The sequence below is a fragment of the Tauraco erythrolophus genome, chromosome 25, assembly GCF_009769465.1.
Source record: "Tauraco erythrolophus isolate bTauEry1 chromosome 25, bTauEry1.pri, whole genome shotgun sequence".
In the NCBI taxonomy this organism is placed as follows: domain Eukaryota; kingdom Metazoa; phylum Chordata; class Aves; order Musophagiformes; family Musophagidae; genus Tauraco; species Tauraco erythrolophus.
In genome coordinates, this window is record NC_141489.1 from 1,373,888 (window position 1) to 1,394,827 (window position 20,940).

Sequence of the window (20,940 nt, forward strand, 5' to 3'; positions counted from 1 at the left end):
GGCTACAAAGGTGGAAAACAAGGAGCTGCAAACAGTGCAAGGCTTTTAATTCGGACAGGTAGCGGCCCGAGGTGCCACCCCTCGCAGGCATGGGGGGGGTCGGACCCCCAGGCTGGGGTGGGCAGAGAGCCCGGGGGGCCCGGCGCGGGCGCTGCCCCCTCCCCGCAGCGCTGCCAGCATGTGCCCCCGCGTGCGGGCGGCTTGGCGCTGTTTCCCTTTATAGCGCGGAACACGGCACCGGCGCTCACAGGTAGAAAGAAGCCGCAGTCGCCCCCGCACCCCCCACCCCCCCCAAAAAGGATAAAAGTCTCTGCTTAAGGCAAATTGCTCCCTGCCTCCGCCGGGAGCTGCAGCTGGGGGTGGGGGGGACCCAAGGGACAGCTTGGGCAGCCCAGAACACCAGGGAATAGTCTGGGAGGGGGCTCCTGCACGGATCCCCCCATCCCTTCCTGCAGGGAGCCAGGTGGGGGGCACAGCCCTTGGGGGGACGATGGCCGTGAGCTGGGCACGAGCTGCCCCCTGCCTGGAGGGGCACAGCCTGGCACAGGGCTCCGGCCGGACACAGTGAGAGGGGACGGAGCAGTGTAACGCGCCCTTCTCCTCGGGCCCCTCTTTCTCATCAAACCGGGGCACAAGTAGAGGAGTCTGGGGGTCACAGATGAGCCCCCAACCCCTGGGTGAGGGGCAGGGGGAGGCCGGACCCAGAGGAGGGCAGGGCAGGGGTTTGGCACACAACAGTCAGTGGTTTCAGGGCCCAGGCGAGGGAGAAGGAGCTGAGCACCCCCAGCCTCATCTCAGCACTGTTAGTACGGGGCATCCTCCCCCCGGGGGGGGGCACGGCGAGGCCCTGGGGGGCCGCAGGGTCCTGTGCTGGCTGTGCCCAGAGGAGAGGGGGCAGAGGAACGTCCAGCGAGGGCAGGTCCCCGCTGCTCACGGCTTGCCGGAAAGCTCGCTGACCCGCTGGCGCAGGTGGAAGGCGAACTCGAACATGGTGGCGGCCAGGCTCTGGTGGATCAGGTACCGTGGCAGCCGACCCTGCGGGGAAACCACGGAGCTGTAAGTCAGGGCAGTGCCAGGGCATCGGCGGGCTCGGGGCTGGAGCCATCCCGAGCCGGCGGTGGCATCCCGGGGTGCACCGGTGCCGCGGCGGGGAGCTGCCGCTTTCGGGGAGCTCGCTCCGGGGGAGGAACTGAAAAGGCGTTTTGATTCCTCTAAAAAAGCCCCGCACGACTCAAGCCCAACCGCCTCGGCCCGCGCTCTGTTACGAAGAAGAAAATTAAGAAGAAAATAATCCCTGGGCTCTGCGGGGGAAGGCAGCTGAGGCAGCGCTGGGAGCTTGCGCAGGGTGGGGACGGCTGCTCTGCCTGTCCTGGGGGGCAGGTAGGCACGGGAGGGCCCCCCCGGGGCAGGAGGCAGCGAGCTTTCCCTGGAGCAGGTTTTCTCTGCGCCGGCGGGTCAGATGGTGGGACCGTCGGTCCAGGGGCCATTTCAGACACTTCCCTGAAACGAGCTCTGGGGCGAAGCTCCGTCACGGACACAACCACACACACGTGTGTAATTCCCACCCTCCGGCAGAGGAAGGGATGAGCCATGTGCTATAAATACTCCTTCAGGGCCAAAGGAAATAGCGAGGCAGCGCGGACGAGGGGTCTGGGCGCTGGCAGAGCCCTTCGGGAAGATGGTGGGAGCAGTTGCTGGGCGGGTTATTAATAGCTCGGCCGCTACGGCATTTCTTCCAGCAGCGGAGGCGGGCGGTGGGCGAGTGCCCTCCGGCCCGGGAAGCACAAGGAACATCTTTCCTTTCCGAGCCCCATCCCAAACAACCGAGGGGGCCCGTCACCCCTCCGAACGCAGGCGGCACGGAGCGGCGGAAGAGCCAGATCCGCGGAAAACACGTCTGCGGTGCAAAGGGGCAGGGGGCTGCGCTCTGCCCTGCCCCGGCTTTCGCTGCCCGGGCAAACGCTCCTGCAAACCCCTTCCCAAAGTGTTTCCCAAGGCGGGCAGGAGCCGCTCGCCTTCGTGGGGAGGGAGGGAGGGACGTGGGAGGGGAGGGGGCCGCGCAGCTTTGCAGCAGAGCGCTGATGAATGGAGCCTTTGTGCTCGCTGCTGCAGCGCCGTTACCACGTCAACCTTCAGCGGAGGAGGAACACGGACCAGCTCCGCTCCCCGCATCCGCCCCAGCCCGGCTCCCTTTTGTCCGGGCCACCAGCAAGGGCTCGACACGCAGCTCCGCAAACAGCTCCAGATCTGGGTCATCTCGCGCGGCCGAAGTGCCGTTCCCCCGGGTGCGGACACAGCCCCGCGCGCTCCGGGGTGGTTGTGTTTGAACTGGGATGTCTGGGAGCAGGGCGTGCAGGGGTGAGCAAACAGCCAGACAATATTTCACACGCCCAACTATTTCTGGTCCCCAAAGAGGGAAAAAAAAAACCTCCTCTTTGCCCCAGTCCTGCACACAGGGACGTGAAACCCCTGAGCAAGATCTCTGCCAAGTATGGATGAGCTTCCCCACCTCACACTGGGACAGCTTCAGGGGGAAAGAGGGCGATTTTCCTCCAGTGTTTAACCTCCACCTGCAAAACTCGAGTCCCTTTAGGGCAGCCTTTGATTCCGAGCCACTTTCAGAAGCAGCCAGCAGCAGGGCCGCAGCTGCTGGGAACACAGGGCAGGTCCTCAGCACGCAGCCGGCGCTGCCGGAGCCCGCTGGTGAGCTCTGCCGGGGACGGGATACAGCCGCAGCGCCCACCCATCAGCGAAGAGCTGCCGTTACCTTCAGGTCCGTGTTGAGAATCCAGATGAACGTGCAGACCCTGGGGTTGCTGGGACATTTCAGCACGATGAATCCTCCGGGCCCGTTCTCACCCCTGCGGAGAACCCGAGAGCGCAGAGTCAGAGCCGGGGGCGGCTGAAAAGCCGTTTTCCAATGCTCTGGGGCGCACCGCACCGATCCTGCGCTCACTCCTGCGGCAGCAGCCAGCACCCCCTCCGCCTGGCAGCGAGGACTAGAGCCCGGCGGGGTAAGAGCAGATGCACAGAGTGCCCGGGAAGGCGTCTGCTTTGGCTGCGGGCACACGAGCGAGCACGGCAAGGCAGGTTTCCCACAGGTGCCTTGGCAGCGGTGGTGCCAGGGCTGCCGCAGGGCTGAGAAGCAGCCTCTGCCTCTGGACTGTGCCAGCCCAGCCAACACTGGCTCTTCCCCGCAGGGAGGTTCCTGAGGCACAGCCCTGTGGAAATGGGGGCAAACAAGAGGTCCCAGGAAAGCTGAGTGGCCGGGGGAAACCTCAGGACAGGCTCGGCACGGGGAGCCTTGTCACTACAGCCCCCAGATCCTTCTTCACACCATCTGATCCGTCTCAGAAACGAGAGCTGCGCTCACACACACAGCCCAAATACAGATTTCCCTTCCCTGCTCAGGAACACGCTATTTTTGCTGCATAGATTTGGAAAAAGATTTTTCTAGGCCCTGAAGTCCCCAGCTCTTAAATAGACTGAGGCAGCTATAACGGCTCTGAGTTAAAATGTCAATTACTTTAACCAGATTATTAGGAAAAACAAAGTCAGTACACGAAGTGGCACAGCTGGGCCCCAGGCACCGGGGCCGACAGTAACAAGGAGTCCTTGTTCGACGAGACCAACCCCGCCGAGATCCGTCACCAGCCGGGCGAAGCTGTCCCTGTGGAAGGGGAGAGGCCAGAGACCTGCCGACACTTCGGGAGCCAGTCCATCCTGACGCAGCTTGTTTCACCCACAGGAACATCTCTCAACGTCTGCAGCCTTTAAAGTCAGTAAGTGACCGGCTTACGAGAAGCAAAAGGCATCCGAGAGGCTCCAAGCGAGCCACAGTCAGCTGTTTACTGCCCCTCAGGAATGGCAGCTGGCCCTGTTTGGGAATTAACTGTTACATAAACAGGATGCAGACTGGGTTGGGGTTTGTGCTGTTACTGGTCAGCCCCTCCACTCCCCTGAGCAGAGAGCTGGGAAACGCCTGAGCAACGCTGAACAGCACAGAGAGTTTCTTTAACAAAGGAAAAAGAACAAGGGAAGCAAGGTTTAGTTCCACGAACAGATTAGCTTCCTGCCAAGGCTGCCAGGGAGACAGCAGGGTTTTCATTTAAGTGGCTCTTTGCCCCAAGCTTAAGCAAAGCGCGTGTGTCAGATCCCAGCTCAAAAAACAGGACCTGCCTCTTACCTGACATACTTGGAGAGCGGAGGCTTCAGGCTGTGCGTGGTCGACATCCCTGAGGAAATGTACCTGTCTCTCCTCCGCTCGATCCGGCGCACGTTCACGAAATCCCTAAGCAAAGAAAAGGGCACCGACTGCTTTAAAACGTGCAACAACAGGACTCTGAAGGAGCAGATCCCGCTCTCCGGACTGCTGGGAAAGGCTGTGGCAGAGGTATGTCACCACCCGGACAAAGCACAGCGCAGCGTTGTCAGCCGGGAGACCGACCGACCGAGACAGATTTGGAGCTCCGAGACTCCTGCCAGAAACATCTGGAGGAGACTTCAGGGGCTCCGTGCCTTTGGGAGCGCTGCCCGCTGAGCCAGCCCTGGCACTGGCAGCCCCCAGCCCGCCAGCGCCGGGGCAGGGTGTTCTCGCTCCCGGCAGACGCTTCTCTCCGTATTTTCGGAGGGTGTTTAGGGGCTCAGTACAAAACAGACAGTGGAATCAACTGACCTCGGGGAAACGACACCGCCGGCAGCCCCAGCTGCCACGTCGTACGAGACGATCGTGTTGTCTTCAACCCGCTGCAAAATCTGGGGAGGGAAAAAAGAAAAGAGGTTTCCTCAGACTGTGCCTGCAGGTCTGCACGTGCCAACAGCTGGGTGATATGGACCCTCCTCTGAACCAGCACTGGGATTCAAAGCAACCCCAGCGTCTTTAGCAGCTGCCCTGCGGCCGAGGAGGATGAGCTCTCCGGCAGCGCGTGCACAGGTCGGGCTTCTGCCCCTTTGCCTTTCCGACCCCCCCCACACCAACGGCGCAGAACGCCCAAACCCTACTGAGCAAAAGCAGGCTTGGCTCAGCCGCTGGCCCATCTCCCTGCCCACCTCATGGGCGTTTGGATGGGCACACGCATGCAGCTGGCTACCGCGGAGCATTCGGATCGTACGGCTGAGCGGCGGAGATTTAACGCCTCAGTGACTCGGATCCAGCTAAGCTCCAGTAGGGCCTGGGCACCGCCGACAGCCGGTGTTGGACTGGGAAGCTCCATCTCTCCGCTCTAAGGAGCTCCTGTGATTAAGCCATCTTTGTCCGGCACGCTCACCTGGCAAGCTGCCACTGTTCTGTTCCACAGGATCATCTTCTCAGGCTGGAGAATAACCTCCTGGTAAACTGTTTCAGCAGAGCACTGCAGGAAAGCCTGAGGACAGAGCCAGAGCAGTTAGCCAGTCCCCAGCTACACCTTGGTAAGATTATTTTTAAGGAACGTAGGGCAGATCACAAAGAACAACTGGGATAACAGGGGAGGGGAGCGGCGAGGCTGGCCTGGCTCAAGCGCAGGCAGAGCCAAGCCTGTCACCCCTCTGCCACGGTGCTCTCGTGCCCAGGGGCCTGGAGGGCACACGTTGGGGCAGACCTCAGGTTTCAGCAGCCGCCCAACTGCCGCCTGCCAAGGTCCGTGCCGGCGTCAGAGAGGGCAAACGTCCGTCTGTCCGTAACACGGCGACGCAGACGGACCTGGGGGCTGACTCAGGCTGGCTCCTCTCCCACCATCACCCCGCTTTTATCAGCAGTTCTGCTGCGGGCACGATTGCTTCGGGAAGTTGCTGAAAAGCTCTTCTGAGCTCCAGCACAGACAATATTCATTTCTCCGCGTCCCCGTGGGACAGGGGATCTTTGGAGGCGAACGGTTAATGCAGTAAAGTGGGACCATCCAGCTTTTCCTCCAGAATACAGAGCTGCTCCATTGGCAGCTCCTGCCAGCAAGGCAACATATGCACTGGAACAAAGAAAAGCCACCGCAGCACCAACGCTTCATTAAAGCGTGGTTTACAGCCAAGCCACTCCGGCGAGAGGGCACGGAGCAAGGCGCTTCCAAGCGGCTCTTCTCGATGCCAGGCGGCAGCAGACGCACGCTCAGCCCTGGTCTTGCTGGCAATTAGTTGCAATTAGCCTCCTTGGTCAGATTAGTCCTAGACGCTGGGGTTGGAAGCGAGTCTTGCAGTCACCTGCTCCCACTTCTACCAGCAGAGACTGGGGCCCAGAATATTTGCTGGGGAGTTTGTCTGCCAGCCAAGGGGCTTTCCTGGAGAGATTCCCTAGAGCGTGCAGTGCAGTTCATCTGTCTCAAGCAAAGGGAGTGAGCTTTGCAGCCTGACCTGTCCTACCAGGTCCAGGAGACAGTGTGAAAGCTGAGCCGTGGCTCCGAGCAGAGCAGTGGCTCCTTGCCTGTACCACACAGACTAAGGAAGTGATCCAAGAAGGTTCTTACCTTTAAAATAAAGGTCTTGCCATGGAAAGGTATTTCGAAAGTGTAAACAACGTCACCAAAGTCCTGTGCAAGAAATAAGAAATCTCGTTACATTCACGCTCGCAAAATAAATCGCTTCTCTACGCGCCCAAGTCTGCTCGTCCGCAAAGGCTGCGGCTGCGGGAGCCGTCCGGCCCCACGTGTCGTTCCGAAGGACCCTCTCCAGCCCCCAACTGCCCCCCGTGTCCCCCCCCGACACCAGGCAGCGACCTCAGCATGGGAACTGCACCGAGCACGTTTCAGATGCACATGCACAAATTTCCATCAACAAAACAGTACCCAGGGAGGCAGCAGTGATGAGACAGAAAAAGAATCCGCCCCATGCCAGCCTGCAAACCCCACGTCAAGGTCACATTCTCTTTGTAGCAAGCTACCAACACCAGGGTAGGGGAAAGGGGTTAGTTTGCCAACACTGCTGTTGTTACCTACATCTGAGAAGAGACTCCCTGGAGGGGTTAGGGATGGACAGATGATAACCTTTCATCATTAGCCCTGTGTTAAACTCTGATTAGTCTATTTAAATCCATCCCCCTTTGGATAAAGAAAACAATCTGCCCAGCTAGTTTGGCATCAGACAATGGATCACTTGACAGGGGAATTTTAAACACCAGATGAGACTGCAGTTTGCAGGACTCTCACCCCAATCGTGCTGCGAGCCCACAAGCAGCGCGCAGGGTTGGTTTATGGGGGCAGAGACACCCTTTCTTTCCACCCTTCAGAGAAGGAAAAGGAGCTCTAGGTACCCTGGAAAACTCTGCTGTAGCTCTGGGAATGAACCAGGACAGTGAGGAAAGAGGCAGGGCAGGGCCCACTTTGCTTTGTGCACCTCCATGCTGCCTGAAGCAAGAGGTGTGACTTGCAGACCCCTTTGGCAAAGCCACAGTGGAGAGACATAAGGCAGAGAGACGTCCCCAATTCACAACCCAGCACCAAAAGGTCCCTGTCCTGGGGAAGGGGGGCCACAAACGGCTTTGGAGGTGGAAGGACCAGTCTGTGCCTGCTCCCAGGTGGGCCAAAGCTGGCCAGAAAGACCAGAGCCCAGCTTGACTTGGTCTCCCTGGGATGCTCAAAGGCACCTCGCTGCTGGGCAAGTGCAGAAGCTGCAGCCGCGGGGCCCCTCCGGCACCGCCGCCGTGCCAGCGTGCCTCCGCTGCTCGCCACGCCGGCGGCCACGGCTCCGCATCCCAACGCCTACCAAAGGTGAGCCCGCCGCCCCTGCCCGCCTGCCGGCTAGAGGGAGGAGTGCTGGGCTCTCTCCTGTCAAACAAGAAGGCAATTAAACGTCTAATTAAATAAGAGGGGATTTTACATTTAGCTGAACTGGAATAGATTCCTAATTCAATCAGGTAATTGTAACGCTTGTTAATTTTTCATGTCGCAAGGAGGTTTCAAAAGCCTCGTTTGTCCTCCCGTTTTTGCTAAGCCATCCGTGCTTTCTGCCGGCAGCGCTGCCCGGCAGGTGGGGCGGGGGGGGACGACACTTGCATTGTTTTTCTCGAACTTCCAGTTCTCCTCCTGGGCGAGGATTTGGTCCACAACCTCCATTGCATCTTTGCCTTGCCGGACGTACTCTTTCTCCTAGGAGAGAAGCGAGTATTTTGTTAGCTGGGTTTGCAGAAAGCCTGAAGCGCGTGTGCAAGGCTGGCTACCCCCCTCCCAGTGCTGCCAGAGGAAAATCGGATAGCTCCCATCACCACGCCGCAGAAATCTCTTAATTTGGGTCACAGAGGCCTCATTTTGGAGCTGAAAGTCACACTCCCTGCCCTGGCTTGTATCCACACACCAGCTGCGCCTACCAGCGCGTCTCCCGCCTTAACGTAAGGGTTTCCAGCAGGCAAAGGGCTCCGAGATGCGCAGAGCTTCCTTCTGCGGAGGTGCCAGAGCCGGGGCTGAACGGCAGCAGAACCACTTGGAACAGAGCACAAAGCAGCCCGTGCCCAGCCAGGCTTCGGGGAGGTGAAGGACCACCCCGCGAGCCATGGATCAGCGGGGACGGCGGAGGCGATGCCCTTCTCGGGGTGTGACCACGGAACCAGGGACCGAGGAGGGACGGGGAGAGAGGGACAGGCAGGAGGCAGAGCCAGAACCACATCCCTGCGGGATGCCACAGGGGAGGGCACGCAGCCCTGGGGAAGTGGGTTAACGTCAGGTGTTACCCAGAGAACCCCCCTCCCGCAGCGGCCGCAATGCCACCGGTTCTGGGGCGCATGGGGAAGAGGCTGGTGCCAAGGGGCAAGCATTGCTCCTCAGCCAAACCTCCCTGGACCAGAAGGCTGTGGAATGAGGGACAGCAGCACCCAGTGCTCTGCAGACACAGCACCCTGATGGGGCTGCAGGGTCGTCAGAGACTCCCATAGCCCTGGGTCAGCCCGAAGCCCGCGGGCAGGGACAGCCCACCTCGAGCCACGCTGCCCTTGTGTACCTGAGCTGTCAACGCCTTCCTCCCCACACCTTCCTCGTCCGACTCGTTGTCCGACCCTAGGAGAAGCACATAATTAACACACGGTTGATGAAGATCCCTCTTGGACAATCTCCCTCTGACCTTCTCGTGGGGACGGACAGCGTCCGATGCCCGTGCCCTGTCTGGTGGGAAGGGCTGTCAGTGGGGACGACCTTGGCACAGCCCAGGCTCTGCCTCCCCGAACGCCTCTGCTCTGCTCTCCGGAAGGCTGAGCACGACCCGGGTGTCAGCTACACCGAGACAACTGCTCCGGCTGACGTCTCCTCGCTCCTGAGCAGGGGAGGTCACCGGAGCTGGCACGAGGCAGTGCCACAGGGCAGTGGCACGCTGCCAGCTCTCGTCCTCACCTGCTTGTGGCAACTCGCCCCCTGTGCCCTCCTCCCGAGGGCAGCGTTTTTCAAGTACTTTAGCGGCAGCTAAAGAGCATTTAATCCCAAGACCACAAAAAGCTCTGGTTTCCCACAAAGCCGAAGCCAGGCGCGTGGGGCTGAGCGCGACCGCTCCGCAGATGGCACGGAGAGAGCGTGGCCGTGCCTCCCCTGGCCGGGCACAGGCGCAGCGCGAGGAGAGGGGAGCCTGTTTTGCAGTGTCAGTTCTTGGAGGCCCTGCCACCCACCGCTGCCAAGGGCCGGGATAATGAGACAGAGCTGAGGGAGGAGGCAATTATAGAAGTGAGGAGACCCAGGAGGAAAGTCACGAGGGGAACAAGCTCGGGAAACGAGGCGGCCCGGCTGCCGGCGAGGTGACGGCAGAGGGGGAGGAGAGCACGTCTTACCTGCGAAGGACTCCGGTGGGGAGTAGAACTGCCCCTCGGAAAGGGCTCCGGAGTAGAGCAGGGGACCGCGAGAGGCTGCAGCCTGGGCTGCCAGGTACCCTGCGAACCAAAGCACCAGGTTTTACACACACCACCAAGGGGTCCCGGGGGGGCCCCACCACACCCACCCCTACTCCACCGCCCTCCCAGGCACTTTCTTCCAGATAGAGCCAGTCTTTTCGCGCTGACACCAGCCAGCCCACAAGCTTTTCAGCTCCTGTTGCCTCATCTTTTGTTTGAGACGTTTTATCTGCATGGAGATCAATGGGCTCTTTTGCCTGTCAAATCCAAAGGCGATTAAGCATCTAATTAAATAAGAGCTTCCCCTGGAAGCAATTTGGAACCTGAGCCTAATCCAATAGAGGCATTAAACACTTGATCATTTTTCATCTTAAAGCCTCCTTGCAAGACCCAAACATCCTCTGGTGTTTTCCAGGCAGTCAGTGCATTTCTGGTCGAGCTCTGCTTGACAAATGCTCCTTCGTTTACGTGCCATTTCCCAGTCCTGTTCCGCCAGTTAAGACCGGGAGAGCGACAAACTCCTTTTGCTGCTTTAGGAACGGGCAGGGCAGCTGTGCCAGCCCGGGCTGAGCACCCGCTCCCTAGAAGGAGCCCGGGAAGTTTTTGTAAAGCATTAGGTCAGACTCGATCCCCGTTTAGTCTGACCTCGGCGACCAGAGGCTGTAAAATTTCACACCCCATAACTCACGCCGCGCCCCTGTAACGTGTCTGTGACTGCAGCAATCCTCTTTCAAAGGTCTCCAGCCCAGATCTGGAGACAGATATCCAGAGTCCAACAGTCCGCCTGGCACCTGTCCCACTGTTTCAAAACATTTTCTCCAACGCGGAGGTGAGCTCTCCTTCCAACACATCTGGCTTCAGGATCCAGACATTGGGGAAATCTGGCATGTTTTTCTCCACTCAATTAAAAGATGCCTTTTATAATCTGGTATTTTCTTCCCCTGAAGGGACTTCTATACCATAACAGAATTGAGTCAAGTGCTTACCGTCACAGCCAGCCTGGAGATCACTTCTCCATAAATGTCATATCTGTCAAGGTGCTGCCAAAGCAGCAGCAACCCCAGGCCTGGTAGTTTCAGCTGCCAACTCCCACCAGAGAGGAGCAAAATACTCACATCGTTCCTCTTCTGCTTCCTGAGTTAGGACTTTGAAATCCAGGAACCAAGTCTCTAGCCAAGCAATGACGAATGAGACGATAGGGAGTAAATAGCCAAAAGCCCCCTTGGCCAGAAGCTGCGTGGAAGAAAGCAGAAGCCACAGGGAGTTTACACAAACGGGAAAAGAGCAGCATCAAACAAGCACAAAGCAATCCCCTGCGAGCCCACGGAAACCAACCTCGGAGAGGATGACCTTCACAATCAGGAAGGCACTGGATACCAGTGTAGTGACCTGCAAAATAAATTTACGTGTCTCACATCCAGGCCAAACTCCAGGCAGAGAGAGAAAACTAAAAAACAGGAAAGCAAAAATTGCCTTCTTACCGCTATGACCCACCAGTGGCGCAGCCTCACGATCGCGTAGGCCAGCAGCAGCACAAAAAACCGAAAGAAAGCCAAGACCTTTAAAAACAAGAAGCCACGGACACCAGTCACCGCCCCTGTCCCTCTGCCAGGAGCTGGGAGGACACGGGCCAGCTCCCAAGGACCTCGTCACCTAAACAGATGGGGTCAAGGCTGCGGGGAGACCCCAACCCCACCGGCACGCAGACCCTCCCTGCCAAGCCTTCGCCTGCGCCACCCCCAGCTCCAAAGCTGTTTCCTCACCTGCAGCAGTCTGGGATACTCACAAATATATCAAAGAAAGAGCTCTTAAATTTGTAGTCGATGATTTCATTCTTCAAGTTCTTCTGAATGCCATCCTTGGTCTGAAAGGGGAGACAGGAAACCAGAACACCATTGAGTGTGCTGATAAGGAACTAATGGTAGGAAGAACCCGGCCGAGCGGTGACCGAGGTTGTCGCTGGGACAGGGCATGCACCAGGCACACAAATCATAGAATCATGGAATGGCTTGGGTCGGAAGGGACCTCAAAGATCATCTCGTTCCAGCCCCTCTGCCATGGGCAGGGACACCCTCCACTACACCAGGTTGCCCAAAGCCTCATCCAGCCTGGCCTTGAACACTTGCAGGGACGGGGCAGCCACAGCTTCTCTGGGCAACCTGTGCCAGTGCCTCACCACCCTCAGAGTGAAAAATTTCTTCCTTAGATCTCATCGAAATCTCCCCTCTTTCAGTTTAAAGCCATTGCCCTGTGTCCTGTCACTACACACCGTTGCCAAAGCCCCTCTCCAGCTTTCCTGTAGCCCCTTTAGGCACTGGAAGGCTGCAATAAGATCACCCCGGAGCCTTCTCTTCTCCAGCCTGAACAGCCCCAACTCTCCCAGCCTGTCTCCATAGCAGAGGTGCTCCAGCCCTCGGATCATCTCCGTGGCCTCCTCTGGCCCTGCTCCAACTGCTCCATGTCCTTCTTGTGTTGGGGACCCCAGAGCTGAACGCAGTATTCCAGGTGGGGTCTCACGAGAGCAGAGCAGAGGGGCAGAATCCCCTCCCTCGACCTGCTGCCCACGCTGCTCTGGATGCAGCCCAGGACACAGTTGGCTTTCTGGGCTGCCAGCGCACGTTGCCGGCTCATGTTGAGCTTCTCATCCACCAGCACTCCCCAGTCCTTTTCCTCAGGGCTGCTCTCCATCCATTCTCCACCCAGTCTGTACTTGTGTTTGGCATTGCCCTGACCCACGTGCAGGACCTTGCACCAAACGCTTGCAGCATGCATGGTGCGGGCTCATCCGTCAGTGCAGCACCACGGGCGGGCACCACAGCCCGTTTTGCCCTTGGTTTCACCCCGAGGAGCGCCAGAGCAGCACGCGGGCACGTTAAACACTTCCAACGCCGAAAAGCCGCTCCTTCGGCTCCGCACATCCAGCGCCGGCGCATCGCTACTCTCACGGCATGAAGCCCTTGGTCGGACACCACCTCCCACTCGTGCCCGTCGCTTCCACGCATGGCTGGAGGTGACAGACTGCACGGGAGGAGACGCAGAGCAAACGAAAAGCCGCAGGGAACTGCTTCTCCAGCACCTCCAGTAACACCAGCAAAGCGTCTCCCACAGCTGGACAGTCAAAACATCTGCCCCACGAGGGCTCTCGGGGGTCACTCAGCAACCTGGTGGAGTTTAAGCTGCAACCGTCCTCGTTGTGTAAAGCACCGAGGGGTCCCCTCTCCTTTCTTCCAGGCCAGCTGGCTTCCCACAGCTCACAGCAGCACGGAGCTGCCCTCCAGGAAACCCGAGGGAGGAAGTCAACTGGTGGGTCTAACGGATTGGCAAAGGGAAGGGGGAGGAGAGGAGGATGAAGGACATACAGACACAGACAGACCGCAAGGAAATCCAGGAGAGGTGAAACTGCTTTCTGTGGGATTGCATGGGAGTGTGGAAAAAGCTCACAGAGGCTCCGGGGGCTTGACAGCCCTGGTGCTTCTGCCACTATAAATCCTCTTCTCGGGAGCCTGGAATGGCTGTTCACGAGGCTGCGGATGGCTCAGGTAACTGGAACAAATGCTTCACCTTTAGGCTATTGGTTTGAACCCAGCCCAGCTGGCCTGGAAGCTGGTATGGGCTGACAGCTGTTTGATGATCTGTGAGAAACAAGTTGGTGGATCTCAGGCCAGTTCTTGGCAGCCTGGCATCCTGGCACCCTCTTGTCAGCCAGTCCAAGGACAGAAGAGGCAGCCATCGGGAAGCGGTCCCTCTAGGTCAGGGCTGGTGCTCAGTGCCCAGGGAGAGGGGGGCAGAGCAGCTCTGCTTTGTCTGATCTGCAGCAACAGGACTCGTGCCAGCTTTTGCTGAGCTGCCACCGAAAGCCTCTTCCCCACACCAGCACTCTGCTGTGAGACGCTGCAGGAGGAACGAGACACGAGGAAGACTTTGGATTGCGATTTCTGGGAGGTGTTTTCGGTTTAAACACAGGCCGCTGCGGTGAACGAGGAAGAAGAGCGGTCTGAGGCATCTCTGAGAGCAGCGAGCTCGCGGACCCGCAGTTTGCAGGCAACAGGCATTTAACCAGGGCCAATTTGCTCGGCTTATCTCGCAGCGAAGGAAACCGTTCGATAAAAAAAGCATTAGTCATGATATCAAACTGCTGCTCTTCATAACCAGGCGAATAAGCTGTCCTGGCAGCTCTCGACACGCCGCACCTCGGCTCCGGGCCCCAGTATCACCAGTCAGCCACTCCATAATGGCCACCTGCGAGGCCCATGCTCAGAACCACCCCAGTGACCGCGTGGTGGGTTATCCCCCCGGGCTGGATTTTGCAGGAAGCATCTCTCCAGAGAGCCCAGAGAAGAGGGACAAGAGCAGGAGGTCGGGGTCCCAGCCAGGCACGCTGGACACCGTCGGCATCGCTGGAATGCTGGCCCAGGGATGGTTTTTCCTAGGCAGGGTGGGGACAGGGGTCTCTTCGGGCTCCCGACGCCGCGCGGCCGGCCGCAGCGGGCAGGGGAGGGAGCTGCTGGCCGAGACAATCTGTTAAGTGCGGGCACTGGGGAGATAAACGGGGCAGAGATAAGAGCTGCTAAGCGAGCGCAGGATCCAGCGCTGAGAGATAAAAGCCAGAACACCGGCAGGGCTGGGGTCTATCTGTTCATCTTGCCTCTCTGCTCAGGTCGCTCCACGCGAGGACATGCAGTGCCTGAAACCCGCCGCCAGCACGGCTGGAACCAGTCGGGACCAGTTCAGGAAAAATAAAATAAAACACAGCCTGGAGAGTAACTCCGACCTGATGGGATTGACGTAAATAAACTGGATTTCCTTGGTTATTGCCACAGCTGACACATGGAGCAAAAGCAGCAGCCTGCACCGAGGACTGAAACCCCCGTGTTCCCCCTCGCCATCCCCTGCGCGGTGGAGCAGCATCCCAGGATTCCAGAGGCTGAGATCAGCAGCAGCATGCCAAGACCAAAGCTCAAAGCCTCTTCTGTCTCTGCCCAACAGCTGGGCGGGCAAGAGGAGGGTCTGCACAGCCCACCTCGCTCCTCTGATGCCACCTTGCTCCTCCGATGCCCGATGCCACCTCGCTCCTCCAATGCCACCTCACTCCTCCAATGCCCCAATGCCACCTCGCTCCTCTGATGCCCTGATCCCACCTCGCTCCTCCGATGCCACCTCGCTCCTCCAATGCCCCGATGCCACCTCGCTCCTCCAATGCCCCGATGCCACCTCGCTCCTCTGATGCCACCTCGCTCCTCCAATGCCCCGATGCCACCTCGCTCCTCCAATGCCCGGAGAAGACGCTGCAACGGAGCTGGCAGCCGCTTGGCCAACACGGCGAGCATCTTCACTTGAGGCAAAGGGAGAAATCTGGCCAACTGCTCAACGCGGCGACCCCACGGGATCTCGTCACGCTACGCCACACGGTGCTACCCGTGACGGCGGTAACGCCCCTGGCCAGCCACGGCGCAGCCCGGCTGCAGGAAACGAGCCGGACTCTGGTTCACACGAGCTGTGCCGCGGTTTCTCAGCCGGCGCGGCCGGCAGAGCGCCGGGAAGAACAAGGACTCAGCCCAAGGAGCAATTAACGCGGAGGGAACCGAAATCAAAAAGCGCAACTTCTCTGCGGATTCGCTTGCCCCGACTTACGTTCAACTCGATTATCCACAACAAAGAGATGAAGAGCAGGTCGAAGGTGACGAAGAGGCAGAAGGTCCTTCTCACATCCGAGATGGCTTTCCTCTTCTCCGGAGAGAAGTAGCAGTATGGGGAGAAGCCCTGGGGCTGGGAGAAGGAGGTGCTGATGGACGCTATGGCTGGGAGGCTGCGTTCCAGGTCGTGCTGCGGGACTCTCGGCTTGCTCATCCTCGGCCCAAGCCACTCGGGTCCTACGTCGGCCGGGGCAACATCTGCCAAGCCAGCGCGTCACCTGTGGGGAGACACGAAGGGGACCCTCAGGCCTTGGGTCTCCGGATACACCCCTTCTTCCCTGCCCCTCTAAAGGCAAATATTCCTATTACCAAACCAGATCCTGTCTGGTTTACACAGTTCCTGAAGGAAAAGGCTAACGTTGGCTTTTTGGGCTGCCAATCTCCGAAGCGAAGACACCCAGGGCTGCCCATCCCATCCTGGCACCCCACGTTCACCGGCACGGACCCTCCTTCCCTTTGCTCACTGCAGGGAAGGAGGACTCGGCTGCACAAGGCTCCGAGGTGCAGGGGGTCCATGGAGCCACCAGCGAGTGTCCCTGGGACCCCGGGGCAGCCACCCAGAACATGCGGGCAGCATGGCGAGCCAAGCTGGTGGCTAGAGCCAGTGGCCAGAGCAGCAGATGGCAAACCCCATGGAGATGCTGCGGCAGCAGGAAAAGGAGCCTCAGGATGTTTCCACGGAGGCGCGTGCTCCAAAAGGGAGCAGTCCCCGGGATCCCGGAGCCACCCGAAGCTACAGCAGCCTCCTCTGCAGGGACGGATGCCAAGCTCCAGGGGCTCGGCGTGTCGCACGAGGCAAACCACAGAGCCCCGGGAGCCGCTCATCCCGTCGGATCCCACCCGCACGGCCGAGACAGGAGCCTGCTCACTTCGGGAGCAGGTTTCACACCCGACTCCGGCCACGCAGAGCAGCAGGAAGGCGGCAGGGGAAAGCGCTGCTCTCTGCCCCGGCCGCGGCGGCTGGCAGCGCCGGGCACACACCCCTGGCGCGAGCGAGGTGTCGAGGGCTGAGGCTGCTCTCACGCAGCCGTGCCAACCATTGTATTAAGATTTTTCCTCTCCGTCAGCACCGCACAAGGAAGCCACTATGTTAATGGCCCGTGCAACTGGAGACAAACAAGGAAAAAGGGTGCCAGAACAGGTCAGGCCGGGGGTCTGTCCGTCCCTGGCTCTGCCACCTCTGAGTTGCCTACCGCAATGGCACGGCTACAAATTCATTCTCTGCAAAACACTCCTGCTCGAAGATGTTTTCCCTCAAAAAAAATCAGATTCTCTGCTGCCTTGGCCACGGCCTCAGCAGCTCTGCACCCTCCAGGATCCAAGTGAGGTTTGTTTGTCTGCAGCAGATCACACTTGCAACACCCAGGAGGCTGCAGCCACGTATTTTCCAAGGAAAAAAGCCCCAAGACTGCGCCCAGACCCGTGGGAAGAGGCAATCTGTGGGGCACGTGAAGCCAGGGGTGCCGCTGAGCCTCACCGGACGCTGCAGCAACTGCGGGAGCTGAGCAGAGCCTGATTTTGGGCCATTCTGGATCCAGCCCCCGGGGAGCACTGGGGCTGGAATGGGAACAGAGCTGGGCTCCTGTCGAGTCCCCGCTCGTCTCTCTCGGAGGCGCTTCAGAAGGAGCCGGAACACTTGTCACTTCGGATCAGCCGCAACGACCGCGGCCCCTCGCCGCTGCGAGCCAGGGGCCCATCTCGAACTGGGAGAAGTTGAGGACATCTGTGAGCACTAAATAATGCATGGCCTGGCGCGCGGGCAGCCTCCTGCTCCGTGGCAGTGCCACCGCCTCCGCCCCTCGAACACCGCTTTGCACTTAGGCAGTGCCCCGCAACCTTCACAGCGCTTTAAAATCACCCAGCGAGGCTCGCCAGCACCACTGTGCCGATGCCAGGCGGTGCCGGGGACATGGCAGAGCACAGGGACATGGCACAGCACTGGGGACATGGCACAGCATCGGTACCCAGCAGAGCCCAGGGACATGGCAGAGCCTGGGGACACGGCAGAGCACCGGCATCCGGCACAGCATGGCGACATGGCACAGCAAGGGGACACGGCACAGCACCGGTGCCCGGTGTGAGCCCTCGTGCAGCTCCACCAGCCTAAACCCCCCCGTCGGTGAAATCCTGCCTCCCCGGTGAGGTCCAACTCTCCTCCAAAAGCACACCCAGCCCAAACCAACCAGCACCAACCAACTTCTGGGGAAGAACCGGCACCAAGGACTCTACCTGCAGAGCGCCGTGGCACACAGCAGGGCTTGGCACAAATGTCTGAAGCCCGGATGAGGCCCCTCGACTGGCACCGCTCCCTCTGGCAGGAGAGAGCTCGGAGCAGGGGCTGGGTGCGAGCGTGCACGAACGTGCCGTTTGCTGGGTGACAGATAAATTATTGAGCGCCCCGGTGCTGTATTATGCATTCAGGCATCCTCCGCAGCCCGCGCCGCGCCGGCTCTGACAGCCGACACCACGGGCTGGGGAAGCGTGAGTGGCACACGCTGCCCGGACGGGCACCCCGGGTGACAGTAACGCAGCCCGGAGGGGCACCCGTGCCAGGGACCCATCGGAGATTTTCTGGTTAAAGGAAGAAAGGGGCTCTGGGGACTCAGCGGGAGGATTCGGTTTCCTTTTGCCGGCGAGAGCGCCTGTTTCGAGGACGAAGCGGGAGGCGAGAGGTGCTGCAGGGATGAGAGGCGATGCCACGGTCGGCAGCGAGCCCACGAATCCCAGCGGGAAGCCAACGTGGCCAGTGAAATCCTGAGACAACACCAAGCACTAACCCCCAGCGCTGCCAGAGGTCCAAGCGTCCAGCCCAGCGCCAACGCGACACTGGGCACCAAAATGGAGCCAGGGTCTGTGCCGAGGCACGTTGTGTCCCTGGCAAAGGGCAGGGCAGCCCCCCCAGCCACCCCCTCGCCACTGTCACCCCTTGCCACTCCCAGCTTGTAGGCTCAGATCACGAGCTTCTCATTAGCACGTGTTTGCATGTTAATGACACGTCTTGCAGCAAGAACCTTTCCATCTCGTGCCAGCTTCTCCCTCCCTCCTGCGCCCCCGACTCCCTCTTCATGTGTCTTCCCAGCTCCCGTGACGGCTCCGACAGCTAATTCCCACCATGGCACCTCTCCTGGGACTTACACCTGGAGAGCAAGGGGCACGGGGCCCTTCAGAGACACCGGCCACACGGGTTTCACCCGGTGCCAACGTGTGTCACAGCTTCCCAGCATGGAGAGGCACCTTCAGAACAAAAAGGTCAAAATTCAAGGAAATTAGGCACAAAAATAACATGAAGTGATCCAACTTCTTCAGCAAACCACGGAAGGCCCCCAGGATGCCAAGGCTGTTTGGTTTCTGAGCCCCTCCAGGTGCTGCTGCGATGCCACAGCACGGGCATGGGCATGGCATGGAGCCTCGCAGCGAGCCATCCCTGTGCCAACTCGTAGCTTTCCCTAAAGCACCTTCCAGGGCTAACCCGAGCCTGTGCCCACGCTCGGGACGGTCACCCCGCCGGGCACGTTCCGTGCTGGCTCCAGACTGACACCACGGCCGCGGCACCGCGGAGCGACGAGGCCGTCCGTCTGTCTGTGAACGGCTGCTCGCTGGGAAGCCTGGCAGCTGCCGCTGCCCGGGCACAGCGCTGGGCACACGGTGCGGGCACAGAGACCCCCGGGGAGCCCGTTCCCTCCCTGGCACCGTGGAGCCAGCCCGGCCACGCAGCTGTTTTCTCTCACAATCCCTCTGCCCAGTCTCTCCCCTGCCAGCTGTGCTCCGGGCAGCTGGAGGAAGCAGGCTCCTGGCGTGGCACCCCTCGGTGCCCCGTGTGCCAAGGGCAGGAGCGGCTCAGCCGCACACCGGCCGTGTCCCGGGGACCAGTGTGCCACCTTCCCCCAGCTTCGTACGTCGGTCCAGTTGAGCCGCTGCCCACCAAAGGCTGAGCCAGCCCTGGCCAGCTCCTGGCAGCGCGGGCATCTGGGTGCTGCCCCCTCTCTACACCCAACCCCCTGACCCACACCCCCATCCTACACATCACACCAAATTTTCGCACCACCGCCCCAAATTTTCACGCCTCCGCCCCAAATTTTCGCGCCACCGCCCCAAATTTTCGCACCATCACACCAAATTTTCGCGCCACCGCCCCAAATTTCCAGCCCATTTCGGCAGCCGCCCGAACCCCCGCTGGCACCAGCTGGGACTCTCGGGAGCGGGCTGACGCTCGGGGTCCTGGCGGAGACCCCGGCGTCTGCGATCGCGGCACACGCCGACCACCAGCACGACCCCCCCGCCGCGGGGCAGCCCCCCCGGAGGCGAACAGCACCGGGAATCGCCGCAGGATCTTCCGGATGGAGCCCTCCGGGGCAGCGCTTGCCACGGGACCGAGGGAACAGCAGTGCCCGGACCCCCGACCGCCCCCCACCCCCCGACCGCCCTCCCCCGCCGCCCCATCTCCGCTGCCGGGAGCTCCCGGTCGCCGTCGGGCACGGGGCGGCTTTAAACGCGGCGGTGCCCGTGGGGGCGAGCGCAGAGCCGCCGTCGGGAGGACGCGACCGGCATCAGCCGCTGCTCCCGCCGCTGGGCGGGGTTCGGAGCGCGGCCGCGGCCGCACGGAGGGGTCCCGGGGCGAGCCGGTGCCCCGGACCCGCCGGTGACGCCAAAGCGTCCGGGGAGCCGGTAACGGGCCCCCCCAAGGACGGGCCGCACCGGCGGCCGCTCTGCCGGGCCCGGCACCGAGGCCCCCACCCGCCCCGTCCCCCCCGGGCCGCGCCCGCGGTACCTGCCGCCTCCCGGTGTCGGGCCCCGCCGGAAGCAGACCCCGGCGCGAGCCGCTTCCGGCGCCGCGCCGCCGCCGCCTCTGACCCCGGAAGCGAAACGCCAGAGCGAGGCTGCGCCGGCACCGACCATTGCCGGCCGGGCGGGGGGGGGGGGGGGGGGGGGGGCGAACAGGCCCCGCGAGGGGAGGAGGGCGAGACCATTCCCCGCCGGGGGGGGTCAGTGGGGCCGGGAGGGACCATTCCCCATGGGGGGGGTGTCGGTAGTGGCCCCGGGGTCTGACCCCATAGCCCCGCGCCCTCGCCCCACAGATGCCCAGACCCCCCCATGCCCCCCCCGGCTGTCACCCCCCAGAGCCCGCGGTCAGGGCCCCCCCGCCCCCCCAGCAGGCTCCAGCCGTTCTGTACAGCCGTTTATTGCGGGCGGGGGGCTCTGCGCGATGGGGGGCTGGGGGGAGGGGGGGGCAGGAGCCGGACGGGGGTGCCCAGACCCCACCAGCACCCGGGGGTCCCGGCCCGGCTCCTGCCCCGGCAGCCGGGGGGGCGTGAGGCCTCGCCAGCCCCTCCCGTGGGGCTCCCGGGCACGGGACCCCCGGCACCGGAGTGGCACGGCATGGCACAGCATGGCACGGGCAGGGCACGGCACACGAAGCGCAGGCAGGGCAGGCAGCGGCGGGGGGCACAGGCGAAGCTGCTGTGGCCGGGGGCAGCCCAG

General features: G+C 61.1%; 1 protein-coding gene across 1 annotated transcript; it reads right to left on the minus strand.

The window, feature by feature from the left end:
- Positions 1–297: 297 nt before the first annotated feature.
- STARD3 (StAR related lipid transfer domain containing 3) lies at positions 298–20,256 on the minus strand. The gene is made up of 15 exons (XM_086626373.1): positions 20,231–20,256; positions 15,401–15,680; positions 11,556–11,633; positions 11,251–11,328; positions 11,105–11,158; positions 10,885–11,002; positions 9,710–9,808; positions 8,896–8,951; positions 7,959–8,051; positions 6,435–6,497; positions 5,268–5,363; positions 4,676–4,755; positions 4,187–4,291; positions 2,768–2,861; positions 298–1,035 (listed from the first exon to the last, which is right to left on the minus strand). The coding sequence occupies exons 2-15, from the start codon at positions 15,614–15,616 to the stop codon at positions 931–933; spliced, it is 1,335 nt and encodes a 444-aa protein (XP_086482499.1). The 5' UTR covers positions 15,617–15,680; positions 20,231–20,256; the 3' UTR covers positions 298–930.
- Between the last annotated feature and the right edge of the window lie 684 nt (positions 20,257–20,940).

Excerpts from the sequence above, each read along its gene's own strand:
- STARD3 (XM_086626373.1), bottom strand. The coding sequence starts at position 15,616 with ATGAGCAAGCCGAGAGTCCCGCAGCACGACCTGGAACGCAGCCTCCCA. Across the intron at positions 11,329-11,555 it reads GCTCTTTCTTTGATATATTT|GTCTTGGCTTTCTTTCGGTT; the intron begins GTGAGTATCCCA and ends TTGTTTTTAAAG. Across the intron at positions 1,036-2,767 it reads TTCTCAACACGGACCTGAAG|GGTCGGCTGCCACGGTACCT; the intron begins GTAACGGCAGCT and ends GTTTCCCCGCAG.